Genomic DNA, 18,039 nt, shown 5'->3' with positions numbered 1-18,039 from the left:
CAGAGTTCAATCCCATGACCCACAAAAATAAAAACACAAGCCAGGTGCTGGTGGCTCACGCCTGTCATCCTAGCTATTCAGGAGATTGAGATCTGAGGACCATGGTTCAATGCCAGCCTGGCACAAAATTCCATGAGTCTCATTTCCAATTACCCACCAGAAAATGGTTAATGGTTTGTGGCATATTGTGGTAAAGCAATTTTGGTACTGACAAAGCCATTAGCTTGTGGCATTTCGTGGTAGAGCAATTGTGGTACCAACAAGGCTGGGGGAGTAGATTTAGGTTATAAGTGGAATTATTCCTTTGAAAAGAAACTACATTATATTATGGCATATACTGGTACTGTGAGAATATTGGAAACTCTTCTGGTATCAAGTAGTAATACAGTGAAGTACATCCAGAATGTTAATTTCCTATGTCTGGCATAATAATCAGTTGGGGAAGAAACTTTTTTTCTTTTTTTGTGGGTTGTAGGGCTTGAACTCTGGGCCTGGTCTCTGTTCTTGAGCTCTTCAGCTCAAGGTTATCACCGTACCTCTGAAGCCACACTGCCTCTTACCATATTCTAGTGGTCAACTGTAGATGAGTCTTGCAGAATTTTTAATGGCCAGCCTGGCTTTGAACCAAATCCTTTGATATCACCCTGGATCTGAGTAGCAAGGATTACAGGTATAAGTCACTGCACCTTGCCAGAAATTTATTTCTTGCTGTTTTATACTACAAGTTTAATGTACATTTTACTTTTTCAAAAAGACTGAGGATTACCCTTGTTCTGTAAATAATGGGAAGTGGCTCAAGGGGTAGAGTGGTAGGGAGCATTGAGCTGAAGAACTCAGGGGCAATACAAAGGGCAGGACAGTAGCACTGAACTGAAGAGCTCGCAGCCTAAAGTCCAAGCCCCATGATTTTCCTCCTCCCTCTCAATAAAAGGGAAAAAATTTGAGATTGGAGAGGCTTTTCTAAAAAGGATATATACAAATAGTGGTTCAAAATATAGAAGGAAGTTCAATATTAATAGTCATGAGAAAAAATAGAATTACAATGAAATAACTACTTTAAATATTTTAATATAATCATAGTTTTAAACAAAAAGAAGCACAAACACACAGAGACACAGACACACACACAAACACATACACAGACACACACACACAAACAAAAACCAACTCCAAAGTCTAACTATTGCTGGGAAGATTGTGAGAAGAAAGAGAACTTTGGTATATTTCTGCAAGGAATATAAAACAATCAAAAATTGCGTGGAGAGTGCTAAAAAAGAACTAAATATAGAATTACATAGGAATGTGGTCCAACACTTCTATTGCTAGATTTGTACCTAACGGAAGAGAAAGCAAAGACTAGAACAAATATGTGGAGCATTACTTCACAACTATTCATAATAACCAAAAGATAGAAGTATGCAAAACAGTGCATTAAAAAGGAAGAACATTTTACTATATATTACACATGAATCTTCAATACAGTAAACTAAGTAAAATACAGCAGTCATAAAGGAACAGCTAGGATATGACTTCCCTTCCAGAGCTTTCAACAAACTTATTGAGCCAAAAAGCATGATGGTTCCAGAGAATGGAGAGGAACAGGAGCTGCATGTTTAACGATTATATGTGGAAAATGGAAATTGCTGTAGATGGATAGAAGAAAGAGCGAACTATACCCTAAACAATAGTTAATTTTGCCACACAGGATGGGACACACCTATACTCCCTGATCTTTGGAAATTCAAGAAGGATTTCTAGCCATCCTAGACTACATTCTGGCTCAAGTAGTAGATCACTAGGCTTGAGGAAAGCTGAAGGACAGTGCTCAGAAAGTTGGGCATAGAGGGTGTGGTAGCTTACTTCCCTTCTATAACCCTAGATACTCAGAAGGCTGAGATCTGAGGATCAAGGTTTAAAGCCATCCTGGCACAAAAAGACGTGAGACTCTTATTGCAAATTTACCTTTAGAAAATGGGAAGTGGGGCTTGCCTCCAGGGTAAGGTGGTAACCTTGAGCTGAAGAACTCAGGGTCAGTGCCAGGCTGAGTTCAAGCTCAATGACCCACCCAAAAAAAATCGACAAAAATACGGAAAAATCTGAATTCTATGAACTTTATCAGGCATATAAATGTCTCTTTTCCTGTTGAAATAACAAATGAAGTGTTTGGAAACATTTTAAAGTTTTTACCTACAAATGGAATTAATAACAAACCCAGATGGACAAAAGAGAAAATTATTATAATATGTGTATCCTCCTTTAAGTTTTTGTATCTTTTCACTAACTCCTGTCAAATGTATCACATATTCCTGAATCATTTCTCCCAGTGGATATATGCCACACATGTTAGCTTGTACTGAACTTCTTGAGAAATCAAAAAGCAATTCCAAAGCAAATGTGTGTTAGATTTTGCCAACAGCGCTATTTCAATTATAAAATCCCTACTCACTGTATTATTTAATATCAATACAATCATGTAACTTACACTGGCAGTGGATGAGAATCTTCAAAAGTAGTGAAAAGCAAAAACAAAACTACAGTACCACATCCAATGAGGTTAGACAACATAAAGGCAATACAATCAGGAGTGTGCTTGCTTAGCATGTAGGAAAACCTGGGTTGGACTCATTGGTACTACATGCATAGAAGAAGTCAGAAGTGGTGCTGTGGTTCATGTGGTAAAGCTCTAGCCTTAAGAAAACTGAAGAACACTTCTCAGGCCCTGAGTTCAAGACCAGGATTGGCTAAATAAATAAATAAATTTCTTGTAGGGAGCCCTGAATTTGAGCTGAAGGTAAAAAAAATCTGAGAGTTTGGAACTCCACCCTGACAACACTCTGAGAGCTGGACAAGGAAGGGTTAAAATAGACAAATCTGGAGAGAGTTAAGAGACCCTACCCAACCCTCTTCACCTTCCTGAGTGCTGCAAAGGCTGCGAACTGAAAACTGGAGGCTGTTGACTTTTGTTTTTTGCCAGGCCTTGGTCTTGAACTCAGGGCTTGAGCACTGTTCTTGGGCATTCTTCAAGGCAGGCAATCTTCCACATGAGCCAGAGCAACTTTTCTGGCTTTTTCTTTATATGATTTAGTGGGTCCTGGGGATTGAACTCTGAACCTGGGCGCTGTCCTTGAGCTCCTCAATTCAAGGCTACTCCCCTATCCCTTGAGTCACAGACCACTTCCCATTTTCTACTGATTGATTGGAGATAAGAGCTTCACAGTCTTTAGTGCCCAGGCTGGCTTTGAACCGTGATCCTCAGATCTCAGCCTCCTGAGTAGCTAGGATCACAAGTGTGAGCCACTGCGCTTGGCAACTCTGGCTTTCTCTGTGTATGTGGTCCTGAGGAATTGAACCTAGGTCTTCTTGCATACTAGGCAAGCATTCTACCACTAGGCCACACTCATGGCCCTGCTGTTGGCCTTTAAGTCTAGGTAAGGTGAAATTCACATCTGGACTTTCTTTGGGCTCTAGCTTACAGACTCAAAAAAATAAGTGAACAAGTGTCTCTCCCAAACTCTTTCTTGGCTCTGATTGTAGTATTAATACAGATGCTTCATTGTCTAGGATAACAGTTAACATTTTCCTACGTTGATAAGAAAAGAATCAATTTTCAGGGTGTGGATGGCTCACGCTTGTCATCCTAGCTACTCTGGATGCTAAGATCTGAGAATCTCGGTTCAAAGTTGAAAGCCAGCCCAAATAGAACCCAGGCATGAGACTCTCATCTCCAATTAGCCACTTAGAAAACCAGGAGTGGCTCTGTGGCTCAAGGGGTAGGGTGGTAGTCTTGAGCTGAAGAGCTCAAGGACAGCATCCAAGCCCAGAGTTCAAGACCCACACCTGCCAAAAAAAACGAAAAAAGAAAAAGCAAAATATCAATTTGAAAAGTCATGTCCACAAAGCAAAATTGATTAGGAAATCTGGCAGGAAAACTAGCTCCAAGACAGATCATTTGAAGAAAACGAAAAAAGTGAAAGACCTAAGGATGGAAGATGGACTGGGTAAAAGAAAAAGAGACAGAGAAAAACAGATGCAAACCAAAGAGAAATGAAGAAAACTAGTGAGCTGGAAACAGACAATGAGGACAGAAATTAGAGAAAAAAAATTTTGTGAAGACCTTAAAAAAAAGAGGGATTTCTAGAAAGACCACAAACTGCATAATCAAACATAGCCTAAATTTCACATAAGACAAAGACCACAAAACAGTCCAAGAAGCAATCTTAGAGAGCAAATACTTATAGCTTACTCAGTTCCCTAGAACATTAGAAGGTATGTGTGACCACCCTATTTTAGCAACTCCACTAAGACTTCATTAAGATAATATGCTGTTACTCATGAGTATGTGATTTCTGACCAGTTACTAGTGTACCTTCACCTTCCATGAGATTTCACCTCCTAAGTATCACTGAATCATATAACAAATGTGACTTTTTTTTCCTTATTTCTTTTTTTTTGCCAATCCTGGGCTTGAGCTCAGGGCCTGGGCATTTTCCTTGGACTTTCTCAAGCCTAGAACTCTACCACTTGAGCCTCAGCACGACTTTCGACTTTCTTTTTCTATGTATGTGGTACCGAGGAATCAAACCTAGGTCTTCGTGAATGCTAGTCAAGCACTCTACCACTTGTCCAAACTCCCGGTCGTGACTTTTTCTTACAGCAAAAAAAAAACTATGTAGAAATTGAAGCAAACCTGCACTCGAACACCCCTGGGTTAATAAAATGAAATGTAAAACAACTTGAGAAAAATCAACTCACCAGAGATCCTTTCATTCTTTCTTGCTGTCTAGAATGAAAACAAGATTCTGGAAGCATGGCTGCAAGAGAAGGAAAATCAGGTAGTCAGGAAAGAACCTGTGTGATTTTGCCCCAGATTTTCCTGCTCAAAACATTATACAAGAGGGACCGGAAAATCACGCCGAGACAATAGGGAAGCTGCCTAGCTTCTCCCAAAAAAGAGAGAACCAGGAATTCCCATGAGCCAACTACCTTCAGAAATCCACAACAAACTCAAGAAGCAACAGAGAAGGACTCAAACCAGAAAAATAAATCCAGATAAAGCTTACATCCAACTTCTCAAAGAATTCAAAACGTGAGGACCCCTCCCACACCCTTCACCGCCGGCTCCAAGCTGGAAAAATTGGTGGCCTGAGGGCCCAGGCCGGGTAGCTCAGAAACCAGCATAGGATGGGGCCAGCAGGCGGCAGAAGCCAGACACAGGAACCAGCGCAGACCAGAACAGCAAGCAGCAGAACCCAGACGTGGACCACAAGCTGCGGTGCAGATCCAAGGGGAGTGAATGATTCTCCACCACCATGGAGCACCCACAGCCAAACTCAGAGGAGTGAGTAGTACAGTGTTTAGCCCAGCGGGTAGCCCAGCATGTCCCCAAACCCATCGGGAAAGCAGAGCAGGTGCCAAGCTATAGAACTTAACTCAGACCCCTCCACCCTGCCCTAAAAAGACTGGGAAGGATGGGGGGCAAGGAATTTAGAATCCTGTCCCTTCCCTCAACAGCCCCCTCCCGCAGGCCATTGACTGGAGACTGACAAGTAGGCAGGCGCTAAAACCCAGCACTCCACCAAGGGAGGCGCAGGTGTCTCTGCTACCACCCGCACAACAGGTTCTTCTCCCAGGCCTTCGACTAGAGACTGAAAAACGAGCGGGCACTAAGACCCAGCACCTCACCAAAGGGGGTAGAGGTGTCCCAGCTCACCCACCCAACAGGTTCCTCTCCCAGGCCACTGGATCTGGACAGTGTGGGGTGCTGAGACCCTACCTTCCAACAGTGGGTGGGGTGTGTAGAAGCCTAGAAGCCAGGATCTGTCTAATAAAATTTTGACTTGGACACCGTCCAGCTGGGAATCCCCAACAAAACAGCACCAAGGGGCCCCCCACAGTCACAGACTCTTGGCCAAAGTGGTGGAAACATAGCAGGGAACTGAAGGGCAGTCCAGTAGCCAAGCTCGCCTTCTGAGAACCAGAAAGGGGCGGGTCCGCCCTTGGAGCCCACGTCCTTGGCTGGGCCCCGCCCACGGGAACAGAGAGGACACCAGTTGGCCTACCAGAGAGCACCTGAAAATTTCCAAACCCCAGAACCCTGGCCGGGAGCCAGCCCCTGGTAACAGGGCAGGAAAACCAACCATCCGCCCAGCCCGCTGAGACTGAAGAGCGCAGACCCAGCCCATGGCCCACTGTGAGGCCACTGGTTGGGCTGAGAACTAGTCCTACAGTGGCACACAGCCTGTGGGAACCGGCCAAACACCTGCAAAAACTGCAAACTGACCTAGTCAGCAGAGGAATCAATTTGGCTGAGAACCACCGGCCCCAATCCAAGTAAAGACCACCACCTACCGACCACAGAGCGAACTTACAACAACAGTTCTCGATGCCTAGAAGAGCACAAAGACGAATTAAGACATATATAAATAATCAAAGTCCCACACAAAACCCAAAGGGAAACAAGAGAAAAGGGACAAGAGAGATGTCACCATCCCAAGAAATGACACGTGAAGAGACACGAAATATGACTCTAATCAAGGAGCTGATTTTAGAAATGAAGGCTTAATTCCCAAAACGAAAGCAAGAAATTTTCAAGGAACTCTTCGAATTCAAAAGAGAAGTGGAAGCAAAGTTCAATACCCTCTCAGCAGACATATGAGTAAAGGGTACAATCCATGCCCATAATATTACAGTTATAAACAATTACTCCCCCAACACAGGAGCACCCAAATTCGTCAAACTCTCTTAGAATTACAGAACAAGATAGACTCAAACACAATCATAGTGGGAGACCTCAATACACCATTCTCAACAAATGACAGGTCAACTCAACAAAAGTTAAGCAAAGATATCATCGACTTAAACAACACCATAGCCCAGTTGGGCTTAATACATATACACAGAGTCTTCCAACCAACGGTGAAACTTTTTACATTTTTTCCAGCAGCAAATGAAACACACTCCAAAATAGATCATATAATAGTTCACACAGAAAACTTAAGCAGATACAAGAGGACTGATATAATCCCATGCATTCAATCAGACCACAGTGGAGTCAGACTAATTCTAAACAACGCAGTCAAAGTAAAAAAACATTCAATTACTTGGAAACTGAACAACACACTTCTGAATAACTCCTGGGTAACAGATCAGATCAGACATGAAATTAAAAAGTTCCTTGAATGTAATGACAATAAAGAAATATCACAAAGGAACTTATGGGACACAGCAAAGGCAGTTCTAAGAGGCAAACTTATCGCCCTAGGAGTGCATATTAAAAAGACAGAAGAAGAGCATGTGAATAATCTAAAAAGAAAATCTGAAACACATAGAGGAGCAAAAAAAAAGTTAATTCTAAAACAACTAGAAGGACAGAAATAACAAAAATAAAATCAGAATTATCAGAGATTGAAATAAGATCTACTATACACAAAATTGATAAATCAAAAAGTTGTTCTTTGAAAGAGTCAACAAAATAGACCCCTGGCAAGATTAATAAAAAAAGGAAAGGGGAGACTCAAACAAGATCAGAGGCCCTGCAGGAACAACCACAATTGAGTTCCAGGAAATTCAGTCCATAATGAATAGGTACTACCAGGGCCTATATTCAAAGCAATAAGAAAATCTAGTAGAAATGGATGATTTCTAAAAAAATATAGGCTACCCACACTGAACAACAATGAGTTAAACAAACTGAACAAACCAATCTCTTACAACAAAATTGTAGAAGCAATCAGGGAAATGTCAACCAAAAAGAGCCCAGGGCCAGATGGATTCACTGCAGAATAATACAAGATGTTTAAAGATGAAATAACACCTATACTCTTGAAACTCTTCCTAGAAATAGAAACAGAATGAGCAATACCAAACTCATTTTATTGTGCTAATATCACTCTCATCCCCAAACCATGGGAAAGACCCAACAAAAAAGAAAACTACAAACCTATGTCTCTAATGAACACAGACGCAAAACTCCTCATTAAAATATTAGCCAACAGATTCCAGAAACAAATTTAAAACATCATACACTATGATCAATTAGGCTTCATTGAACAGATGCAAGGCTGGTTTAACATTCACAAATCAATCAATGTAATACATCACATCAATTGAGCTAAGGATAAGAATCATATGATAATCTCTCTGGAAGTGAAGAAGGCATTTGACAAAATACAACATCCATTCATGTTGAAAGAACTAGAAAAAATAGGAATAAGAGGTACATTCTTCAAAATAGTGAAAGACATATATGAAAAAACCTACAGGCAGTATTATACTAAATGGTGAAAGACTGGATCCATTCACCTTTAAATCAGGAAATAGACAAGGATGCCTACTCTCTCCACTTCTCTTCAATACAGTGCTGTTACCTTAGCCAGAGCAATAAGGCAAAAAAAGGATATCAAAGGGTTACACGTAGGGAAAGAAGAAATTAAACTATCCCTATTCGCAGATGGCATGATCCTCTACTTGAGTGACCCAACAAACTCCACTCCTAAACTTCTAGAATTAATAAACTACTTTAGCAAAGTAGCAGGATACAAAATTAACTTTCAGAAGTCAGTAGCCTTCTTGTACACCAACAATAAACAAACAGAAGGCCAAATCAAGAAAATGATCCCATTCGCAGTAGCCCCCCAATGAATAAAATACTTAGGAATATACTCAACCAAAGAAGTAAAGGAATTATTCAATGAAAACTATAAAAGCCTAATGAAAGCCCAGGACTGGAAAAAACAAACAAACAAACAAACAAAAAACAAGAGGGATAACATGGGAGTAGCAGAGCAGAAACTCCTCTAGGAGAAACTAATTTGGCCCCCAAAAAGTAATTATAATAATACTCAAGGCAGGCACACACTTCATAATTTTGCTACAAATTTTAAAGTGCTTAGCATACAGCTAGGTAAAATGAATAAGAAGGTCACGTGGGCTAACAACACAATCACTCAGTCATGGAATATAAATGCATAGCTCCTGTTCTCCTAGTCTAGAGAACCACCCAACATGCTCTAGGACTTTCAGGAGCCAGTTTCTGCCATCTGGAGGCACTTAGGCTAAGACTAATAGCAGCACAAATTTATTAATCCCACTCAAATCCTCCACCTCAGATTGGAGGAACACATGGAAGGTAAATGCTGGTCCTGAGCCCAGTTTGTGGTTCATACCTGACATTGGTTCTGTAGCCTGAGATCCCTTCAAGTCACAGCTCCCAAGGTCCACTGAACACATCCTGGGCACTTGGCTTGGAGCTCTGACCTACAGAAGGCAAAACTGTACTTCAGAGCACTTCCAGCAGCAAGGCAAACGGAGAGAAACCAGGTCTTGTAAACGGAGAAAAACAACAGTGGAGACGGATCCCCCTACCTGCCATTGTAAGACCCCCGACTCAACGGGACGTCTACGGAAGGAGACCCTTCCCAAGGAACAACGAGACCACGCAGTCGGATGCAAACAGCAAGAGGTTTATTCGGGGTACACGGGCGCCCGGGGCGACAAAGTCTCCTAGAAGACTTGCGCGCCGAAGCTTGGGGAAGGGGAGTATTTATGGGTAGCAGAAGCACGGTTACAGAAGCAGAAGCATGGTTACAGTGTAGGGATTGATTAATTCAAATAAGGCTGGGGGTTTACTCTGGGCAGAAGTGGAATTTTCCTTTTTGGCTAGAGAAGGGCTTACGTGTCCTTCTTCTGGTCACAAGATGTTTTTCACATACTCCTTATCCTACTCCTTATCCTGGAATTTCCCTGTTTATACAATTCCAGTTCTCGGTGACCCTGACCGCGAACATCTTGCTGGTTATTTTCAATTTCTTTTTATAGCTAAACACCAGCTGCTACACAAAATGGAGGCACTTCTGCTATCCCTGGTAATTACAGTTAAGGCTATACATTTCTCACCATCCCCCCCCAAAAAAAACTCCAGCACATTTAGAGGATTTGTACTCCAAAGTAGACTACAATTCCCACAATTTGCTATAATGTAAGCTTGTTATAGAGGTTAAACCAATGCCATACCCTAGGTCCAGGAGTGTGCAGATGCCTGGGGAATTTTCTCTCACAGCTCTGGGAGCTAAGTCGAGGTTCTTCTTTAAAAATCTCGGTTTGCCTCCTGAAACACTGTGAGACCAACTAGAAAATGAAAATGTTTCATGAACATTAGATGAGTTGAGTTTTTTATTTTTAGTTCTAATAATGTAATTGAGGTTGTAAGTCTGCGTTGTTTTTATTTATTTATTTATTTACTTACTTACTTACTTTTTGAACTTCTCCACACTCTCACTTTAGGTATTTTAAATCCTAGCTACTCAGAAGGCTGAGATTTGAGAATCAAGGTTCAAATCCAGCCTGGGCACAAAAGGACCTGAGACTCTTATCTCCAATTAATCTCTAGAAAACAGAAAATGGGGCTTGATTCAAGGGTATTGCAGTAGCCTTGAGCTGAAGAACTCAGGGACTGTGTCCAGGCTGAGTTCAAGTTCCAGGATCCTCCCTTTGCCCCACCAAGATGCTTTGCATGCCAGGTGAGATGGTTCATATCTGTAATTCTAGCTACTAATGACGGAAACAGATATGAGGATCACAGTTCAATGCCATCCTCAGCATGGAAATCCATGACTCATCCCTTTTTAACCACCAAAACCCAGAAGTGGCACTGTGGCTCAAAGTGGTGTTGCACAAGACTGAAGTTGAAAAGCTCAGGGACAGCATCCAGGCCCACAATTCAAGCCCCATGACCAAAGGGAGGAAGAAAAAAAAAGTATTTGCAGCAACTAAACTAAATTCTTGGTCTTTTTTCCACTGCTTTCATATACACTTAATGTATACACTGAAATAAAATCACAGGATTGTTAAGTAGACATAAGGCACAACCCTTGTGTCAATTAAGATTTCGCAAAATCTAACAATGAATTTCTTGGACACTCCAAAAATCCATATATAAAATGTTAAGGAATTTTTGGTGACTAGTGTTTGAATTCTGACTTTCCTCTAAGGGTTTTTGGTTGTTCTTGTTTTGTGTTGTTGTGTTTTCTTGTTGTATTGTTTTGTGCTGTTGGTGCTGTGGCTTGAACTCAGAGCTTGGGCACTGATTGTGAGCACAGCTCACAGACCGTTAATAATTTCTTCAGCTAACTAATGAAAAGTTTCCATACAGGGGTTTCTTAGAGCATGGTATGTCACCGCCATCCAATCCATTGCTCTTCATGGGGACCTTAGACTTGTCTTCCCAGACCTTATCCATTAGCCTGTGGAAGAGATCCTTTGTTTTCCTCCATTATATGTGAGATCCCATGCTCAGGCTGGCTGTGAATGGTGATCCTCAGCTCTTAGCTTCCTGGGTAGGTAGGATTACATGCATGAGCCATTCCTGGGTCTTGAACTCAGGACCTGGGCTCTTTGGTCACAGTGTCACTTCCAGTTTTTCTGTTTATGTGGTACTCGGAAACTGAACACAGGGATTCATGTATGCTAGGCAAGCACTCTATCACTAAGCCACATTCCCAGCCCAGTCTATGACTCATCAACAATTAACAGGAAAAATAAAACTACAGAGAACCAAAACAGAAGATGTGGCTCACACGGTTCCAATTGTAAGCCAAAAAAGCCAATAAAAATATGAACTAGGGGACCAGGATTCTGGCCTATTTGTAGAGTGCTTGCCTAGCATGTACAAAGACCTAGGTTCAATTCCTCAGTACTACACACCTAGAAAAAAGCTGGAAATGGTGTTGAGGCTCTAGTGATAGAGCTCTAGCCATTGAGAAAGTTCAAGGACAGTACTCAGTCCTTAAATTCAAAGTCTAGGACGGGCAAAAAAATATGAAGTGGGGAGAACACTTGCACCCATAGTCCTTGCTACTCAGAAGGCTGACACCTGAGGACTGCAGTTCCAAGCCACCATGTGCAGAAAACTCCATGAGACTCTCACGTCAAATAAATTACTCAGAAAATTCCAGTAGTCCTATGGCTCAGGAGGAAAAATTGACGGGGAAAAAAGAGGCTAAGCCACATCACTGGAATTAAAAAAAAGTCAGTGGGGTGCTTCCCATTTGTAATCCTAGCCACTCACGAGGCTGTGATAGGAGGATCTAGGTTCTCAGCCAGCCCAGACTGAGGACTTGAGACTCCAGATAATCTCTAGAAAATCATATGTGGGGCTTGGCTCAAGGGTACGAGGGTAGTCTTGATCTGAAGAGCTCAAGGGCAGCACCCAAGCCAGTTCAAGCCCCATGACCTACAAAAAAAAAAGAATTGTCAGCACTGTGGCTCACATCTGTAATCCTTGCTACTCAGAAAGCTGAGATCTGAGGATCAAGGTTCAAAAGCAGCCAAGTCACTAATGGCTCTTCTCTCCATTAATCATAGTCTACAGATAGAGAAATTAAGGTCTAGAGACAGAGATGGTTGATGATGAACACACGCAGTAAATCCACAGCAGAGCTGAGGATCCAGTCCTGGCATCCCAACCACTTCAGGAAAGAGATTCAAGAAAGAAACACACACACAAGATATAGAGAGGAGAAAGCTTAGGCTGGCTATCAAGATTTGAATCTTGGGTTGAGGAAAGAAGTGTTCTAATGTTCTTCAGTTTCAGACCAGTAAAGATCTACCATAAAGCTGGGTGTGGGGGCTCATGCCTGTAATCCTAGATGCTCAGGATGTGGAGAACTGAGGATGGAGGTTTAAAGCTACCCTAGGGCACAGTCTGTGAGACTCTTATCTCTAATTAAGCACTAGAAAACAGGAAGTGGTTCCGGGGCCTACCGGCAGCAAATTGGGGTTCCTGAAATAAGGGGCCAGGACTGGAAAAAATAGAAGAGAGACAAACACTTCGGGTCTGGGAGGTCTGCAGCCCAGGTTTTTCAGAAGGGTCCTTTAATTCATAAATTTCCCTGAATTCAAGATTAAGTTCAGCATTCTCATGTTGAGGATTCATGTATTCACTTACTAAATCCCATACATTAATAGCCTCTACTGGGGTCTTTTCGGGGCCATATACATTATAATAATCTTGAATTCCTTTTCCTATCCGCTGCCAGGTTTATAGGATTTCCTCCTCTATAGACCTCGGGCATGCCTCCTCGACAAACTGTAGGAAGCTCTGAAGCACCCCTTTTTCCACCCACGTTCCGTGGGCTTCAAGTAGGCCTGTTAAGATCGGTACATATGACCTATGGCTATGAGTTTGACCCATAATTTTTACTCCTGACTGTACACTCTCTTAAGATCCTCTCTTAATAGTCCTATGATGTGTTACTCACCACAGGGGGGAGTCCTTCACCTTCGTCCCAGATTTTCAGGGTCCCTGTTCGGGCCCCAGTTGCTGGGGCCTACCGGCAGCAAATTGGGGTTCCTGAAATAGGGGGCAGGGACTGGAAAAAATAGAAGAGAGACAAACACATGGGGTCCGGGAGGTCTGCAGCCCAGGTAAAAACTGCCGCCTCATTTATTCTCCCCTCCAGGCTTATCTCCCTTCTTGAAACCCAGGGAACTTCCAGGTGTTACATTCATATGGTAAATCTCAGGTCATTTAAACAGAATAAGGCCAGAAAACAATAAGACAATAAAGCCATTGTCTGATGCAAATCAAGGAACAGTTTGATTCCACTCTGGCTCCCAACAAAGTGGGACTGTGGCTCCAGGGGTAAGGTGGTAGCCTTGAGTTGAAGAGATCAGGGACAACCACAGGCCCAGGGGTAGGGTGGTAGCCTTGAGCTGAAGAGCTCAGGGACATTGCCCAGGCCAGAAGTCAAGCCCTATGACTCACAAAAATATACATAAATAAAGATCTCCTGGCAGTTTGCAACAACTTGGTAGAATTGTTACTCCCCTATGGATTAGGTCTGTGACAAAGAATCCTCTATGCTCAAGATACCAAAACAGATAACAGCCTGATACTGAGGAGAAAAGAAAACCATCAACCTCAAAGTCAGCCTCTTCCCTTGAGGACAGCCAATACTCACTGAAGTCTGACTCTGATACACAACCCCATGAACAAATCTGAAATATCCCACTATACAAAGCAATACAAACTTCTGGCCATATACTTGCCAGAAGATGAGAGATTTGAAGTAATATGATGGAGCAGGAAAATGCTAGTCCAAGCCAGGTGCCAGTGATTCACATAAGGGACTAGGATCTGAGAATCCTGGCTCTAAGCCTACCCAGGCAGTTAATGCGGTAAGACTTCTATCTCCAATGAACCACCAAAAAGCCAGAAGTTGGGTGCCAGCATGAGTGAAAATTTCTAAAGGTCAGCGCACAGGTCCCGAGCTCAAGACCCAGGATCTGAATACTCATACACACATGAAGGAAGAAAATACTAATTTGGTAGAAATGCATGTACACCTGTGCAGGTTTATGAGTGAGTTTCAAAGAGGCACAATTCTGACCATGATCTGTGATTATGATCAGTTTGTAGTACAAGAAATACCATGTCCTGGGGCCAGGAGTTTTGGAGAGTACTTGCCTAGCATGCACAAAGACGGGGATTCAATTCCTCATTACCACATACATACAAAAAAGCTGGCAGTGGTGCTGTGGCACAAGTGGTAGAGCTCTAGCCTTGAGAAAGCTCAAGGACAGTGTTCAGGCCTCAGTTCAATGACCAAAAGTGTCAACAAAACAAAACCAAACCAACCAAGTCCCATCAGTTCAGAGGAGGAAAGGAAGGCATGGGGCATTCTACCCTCAGGGAACTGAAACTCTGGAACATTTTGGGGAATCCCTCCAATGGGATACCTCTACTCCTGAAGATTCAAAAGTGACAGGAACCAGAAATTCATCTTTCACTCCATGCAAGGGATCTGAAACTCCAAGAAGATCATTGCACTCACTCCCCAAGGAATCCACGGGACTTGACAAAGAAATAGTAAGGGTAAAGCTGCTGAGGGTGAGGGGAGTAGGTAAATTGTAAAACAGATTGCCTGAGAAGAAATACCAGAATCAGCAGTTGGGGGTGATGGTGGGGAGCAGAGGTGAAGAGGGAACCAGTCCTACCCAAGGCACCACACCCTGGATACAGACATGCAGACAGGGTGCTTCCCAGAATGAGAATGCTTGAGCAGGTCAGGGGACAGGAGTAGGCAACAGAAAAAAGAAGACTAAATAAAGTCTGGTAATTCGAAGCAACATTTCTGGATTGGTTATCAAGGGCCCTGGGTTCTAATTCTATCTCTGTCGAGTGGATAAATCTCTGTCCTAGGTGCCTCAGTTTACCCCATCTGGCATTAATAATAACAGCAATAATAATAATAATAATAATAATAATAAGAAGAAGAAGAAGAAGAAGAAGAAGAAGCAGAAGAAGCAGAAGAAGCAGAAGCAGAAGCAGAAGCAGAAGCAGAAGCAGAAGCAGAAGCAGAAGAAGAAGAAGAAGAAGAAGAAGAAGAAGAAGAAGAAGAAGAAGAAGAAGAAGAAGCAGAAGAAGAAGAAGCAGAAGAAGAAGAAGAAGAAGAAGAAGAAGAAGAAGAAGAAGAAGAAGAAGAAGAAGAAGAGGAGGAGGAGGAGGAGGAGGAGGAGGAGGAGGAGGAGGAGGAGGAGGAGGTGGAGGAATAGGAGGAGGAGGAGGAGGAAGCACTGACCCTTCCAGAGTCTTCTCTGAGTACACAGACATGAGGAGGCGAAGTCGTAAAACCATTGCCGGGGAGGTGGATGGAGCGTCCCTGGCCCCTCTGCCCCAAGTCACTCACCTAACTGGCCACAGGAACCAGCCCAGCCCCCAATCCCAGTCAGGCTGCTGCTGCAGAGTCCACAGTAGTACATAGGGCAGGAAAACCAGGGCCACCAGTCCCAGTGCCACCAGCTGCAGAAGCTGCTTCTCCTTCTGCTGAGTCAGGGCCCTCCGGCCTTGCATTTTCTTGCTACAGGGTGGAGCTGGTCAACACAATGAAGAAAGTAGCAGGAGCCAAGCCCCAACTCCCAGGCACTTCAGCTGAACTTCAGCTGCTCACTTCCAGTGAATTGGATGCTACCACCAACTCCCTGCGGGGTGGGGGAAGGATGCGGAATCACCGTGGCCAGCGCCAATGTTGGGCAGAGTGGAGTCACTGTGCTAGGGATTCTTTCTTCTCCACTTAGTAAGTTATACATCCTCCTTCTTGTGGAAGGTTCCAGTCTATCTGGGTGTGATTTGGGGACTCCAAACATCAGATCTCCCACCTTCTGCGCAGCGATGGTGCATGCCACTCCTCCCCAGCTGACCCCAGGTGACAAAGTGCCCTGGTATGGTTGTTGGGAGGCAATGGGTGCTTGCTAGGCACAGGAGAGCATAGTGCTGCTTTTTATGGGACAGCTCCCATGCCCAGAGTTCAAGCCCCATGAGCGACATACACACACACACACACACACACACACACACACACACACACACACACACACACAAAGTAGTCTCTACTTGGCTTTATTAACTGGGTAGTTAACTGTTAGCCTCTTGAATTTCTTGTCTTCTTTGTACATTCAGGATACTAGTTGTTTTACTTATTTATAAGTGCAAAAGCCTCCTCTCAATCTGCAGGGTGTCTTTTTTTTCATATGTTAGGGTTACATTATATTCACAGGCATTGATACCCTTTCTCAAGTCTTGGTCCCCATTTCCCTTCCCCACCCTGTCCTCCATCTTGTTTTCCTCCCTTACCTATCCGACTTCAAATAACCAAATATTCATATATACAATATATCAGATTACAAGGTGAAATACTGTCACAATATGAGATAACCAAGGGACAGCAAAAGAGGCGATTAAAGAGAGTAGATTAAAGACAACCATCAGAAAGACAATTGGTGGCGGTTTGGCTGCTCAGGTCCCGCTCCACTGTGCCAGCCCTTTCCACACAGCTTCAGCTGAGGAGCTTCAGGTTTGCTTGCTGCCTCTGCCATCTCCGTGTTATTCTTCCTCTTTGGAGGAATTTTCCTCCTGCGTGAGTGTGGGCTGGAGGGCTCTAAGTTGGACTGGTGGACCCCCTGGAAGAGGTGGCTCGGCATATAGGAGACGCATCACTTTCATTAACCAAACTTCTTGAGGCCACATCTGCAGTATCAGCTCAAGTGGAAGAGATTGCCCTTAAATGTATAGAAAATGCACACTTCCTTAAGATGTGGAGAGACCTCTTGAAAGAAGGCTATGATTCTCTGAAACCTGACAACTATGACTGTATAATTCACCTTCTCATATGGATTTGCACATGTCCCACATATATAGGACAATCTCCAGCATTTCTATGTACTCAGAATGAAATTTTTCTTCTTTTTCTAGACCTTTGTGAAAGCATATTGATGTGATTTTTTTATGTTAACACAGATGTGTTTATCCTTACTTTCTGTTCTATAAATGTTTTGAGATTCCTTTACAAAAGTGATTTCTCTCAACAGATAACTTTAACAGTGTCTTAGTATGACGAGATAAATGTTTTGAAAGATGGTGCATGTCAGAAGATCATGTTACAACCCAAGCGATATGACTAAATTTGCCTATGTAAATAAGCTCCCCACTTCTATGAAAACAGAGACAAGTTTATGACTTCCAGGCCTACAGCACCTGACACTGTCACATGACATTCCTCAATTTTTTGTTGATTAAAACACTTGGCAAATATGATTAAAATCTTCCCTCCTCTTTTTTGCGCATGAAGACTAAGATCATTTTCTTAAAAAAAAATGTGTGAATCTGAACTAAAGGGAAAAAATTCTCCCAATGCGACTTGAGGTGTGTGTGTGTGTGTGTGTGTGTGTGTGTGTGTGTGTGTGTGTGTGTGTGTTTTGAAACAGGATCTCACTATGTAGACAAGGCTAGCCTCATACTGTAGGTTCTCCAGCCTTAGCCTTCGTGAGTGCTGGGATTGCAGGTGTATACCACCATCCCCAGCAGGTTGAATTGAATTTTGATAACTTTTTGTTGCTGTTGTTGTTCTTGGGGCTTGAACTCTGGGCTTGGGGGATGTCGCTGAGCTCTTCAGTTCAAGGCTTTTGCCCTACCTCTGGAGCCACAGCACTACTTCTGCTTTTCTGGTGGTTAATTGGAAATAATTCTCTTAGACTTCCATGTCC

General features: G+C 42.9%; 1 protein-coding gene across 1 annotated transcript in view; it reads right to left on the bottom strand.

Moving 5' to 3' along the window:
• LOC150039740 (uncharacterized) overlaps positions 1–16,977 on the bottom strand; it is a 34,870-nt gene extending 17,893 nt beyond the window's left edge. Inside the window, 3 exon segments of the mRNA XM_090327604.1 lie at positions 14,737–14,881; positions 15,687–15,870; positions 16,809–16,977. Of these exon segments, the coding sequence (XP_090183730.1) occupies positions 14,737–14,881; positions 15,687–15,870; positions 16,809–16,977 (498 nt within the window).
• Positions 16,978–18,039: the final 1,062 nt, after the last annotated feature.

The sequence above is a fragment of the Megascapheus bottae genome, unplaced genomic scaffold (genome assembly GCF_031878675.1).
Source record: "Megascapheus bottae isolate mThoBot1 unplaced genomic scaffold, mThoBot2.hap1 HAP1_SCAFFOLD_45, whole genome shotgun sequence".
Taxonomy (NCBI): Eukaryota; Metazoa; Chordata; class Mammalia; order Rodentia; family Geomyidae; genus Megascapheus; species Megascapheus bottae.
This window is presented reverse-complemented; position numbering and strand designations above follow the sequence as displayed.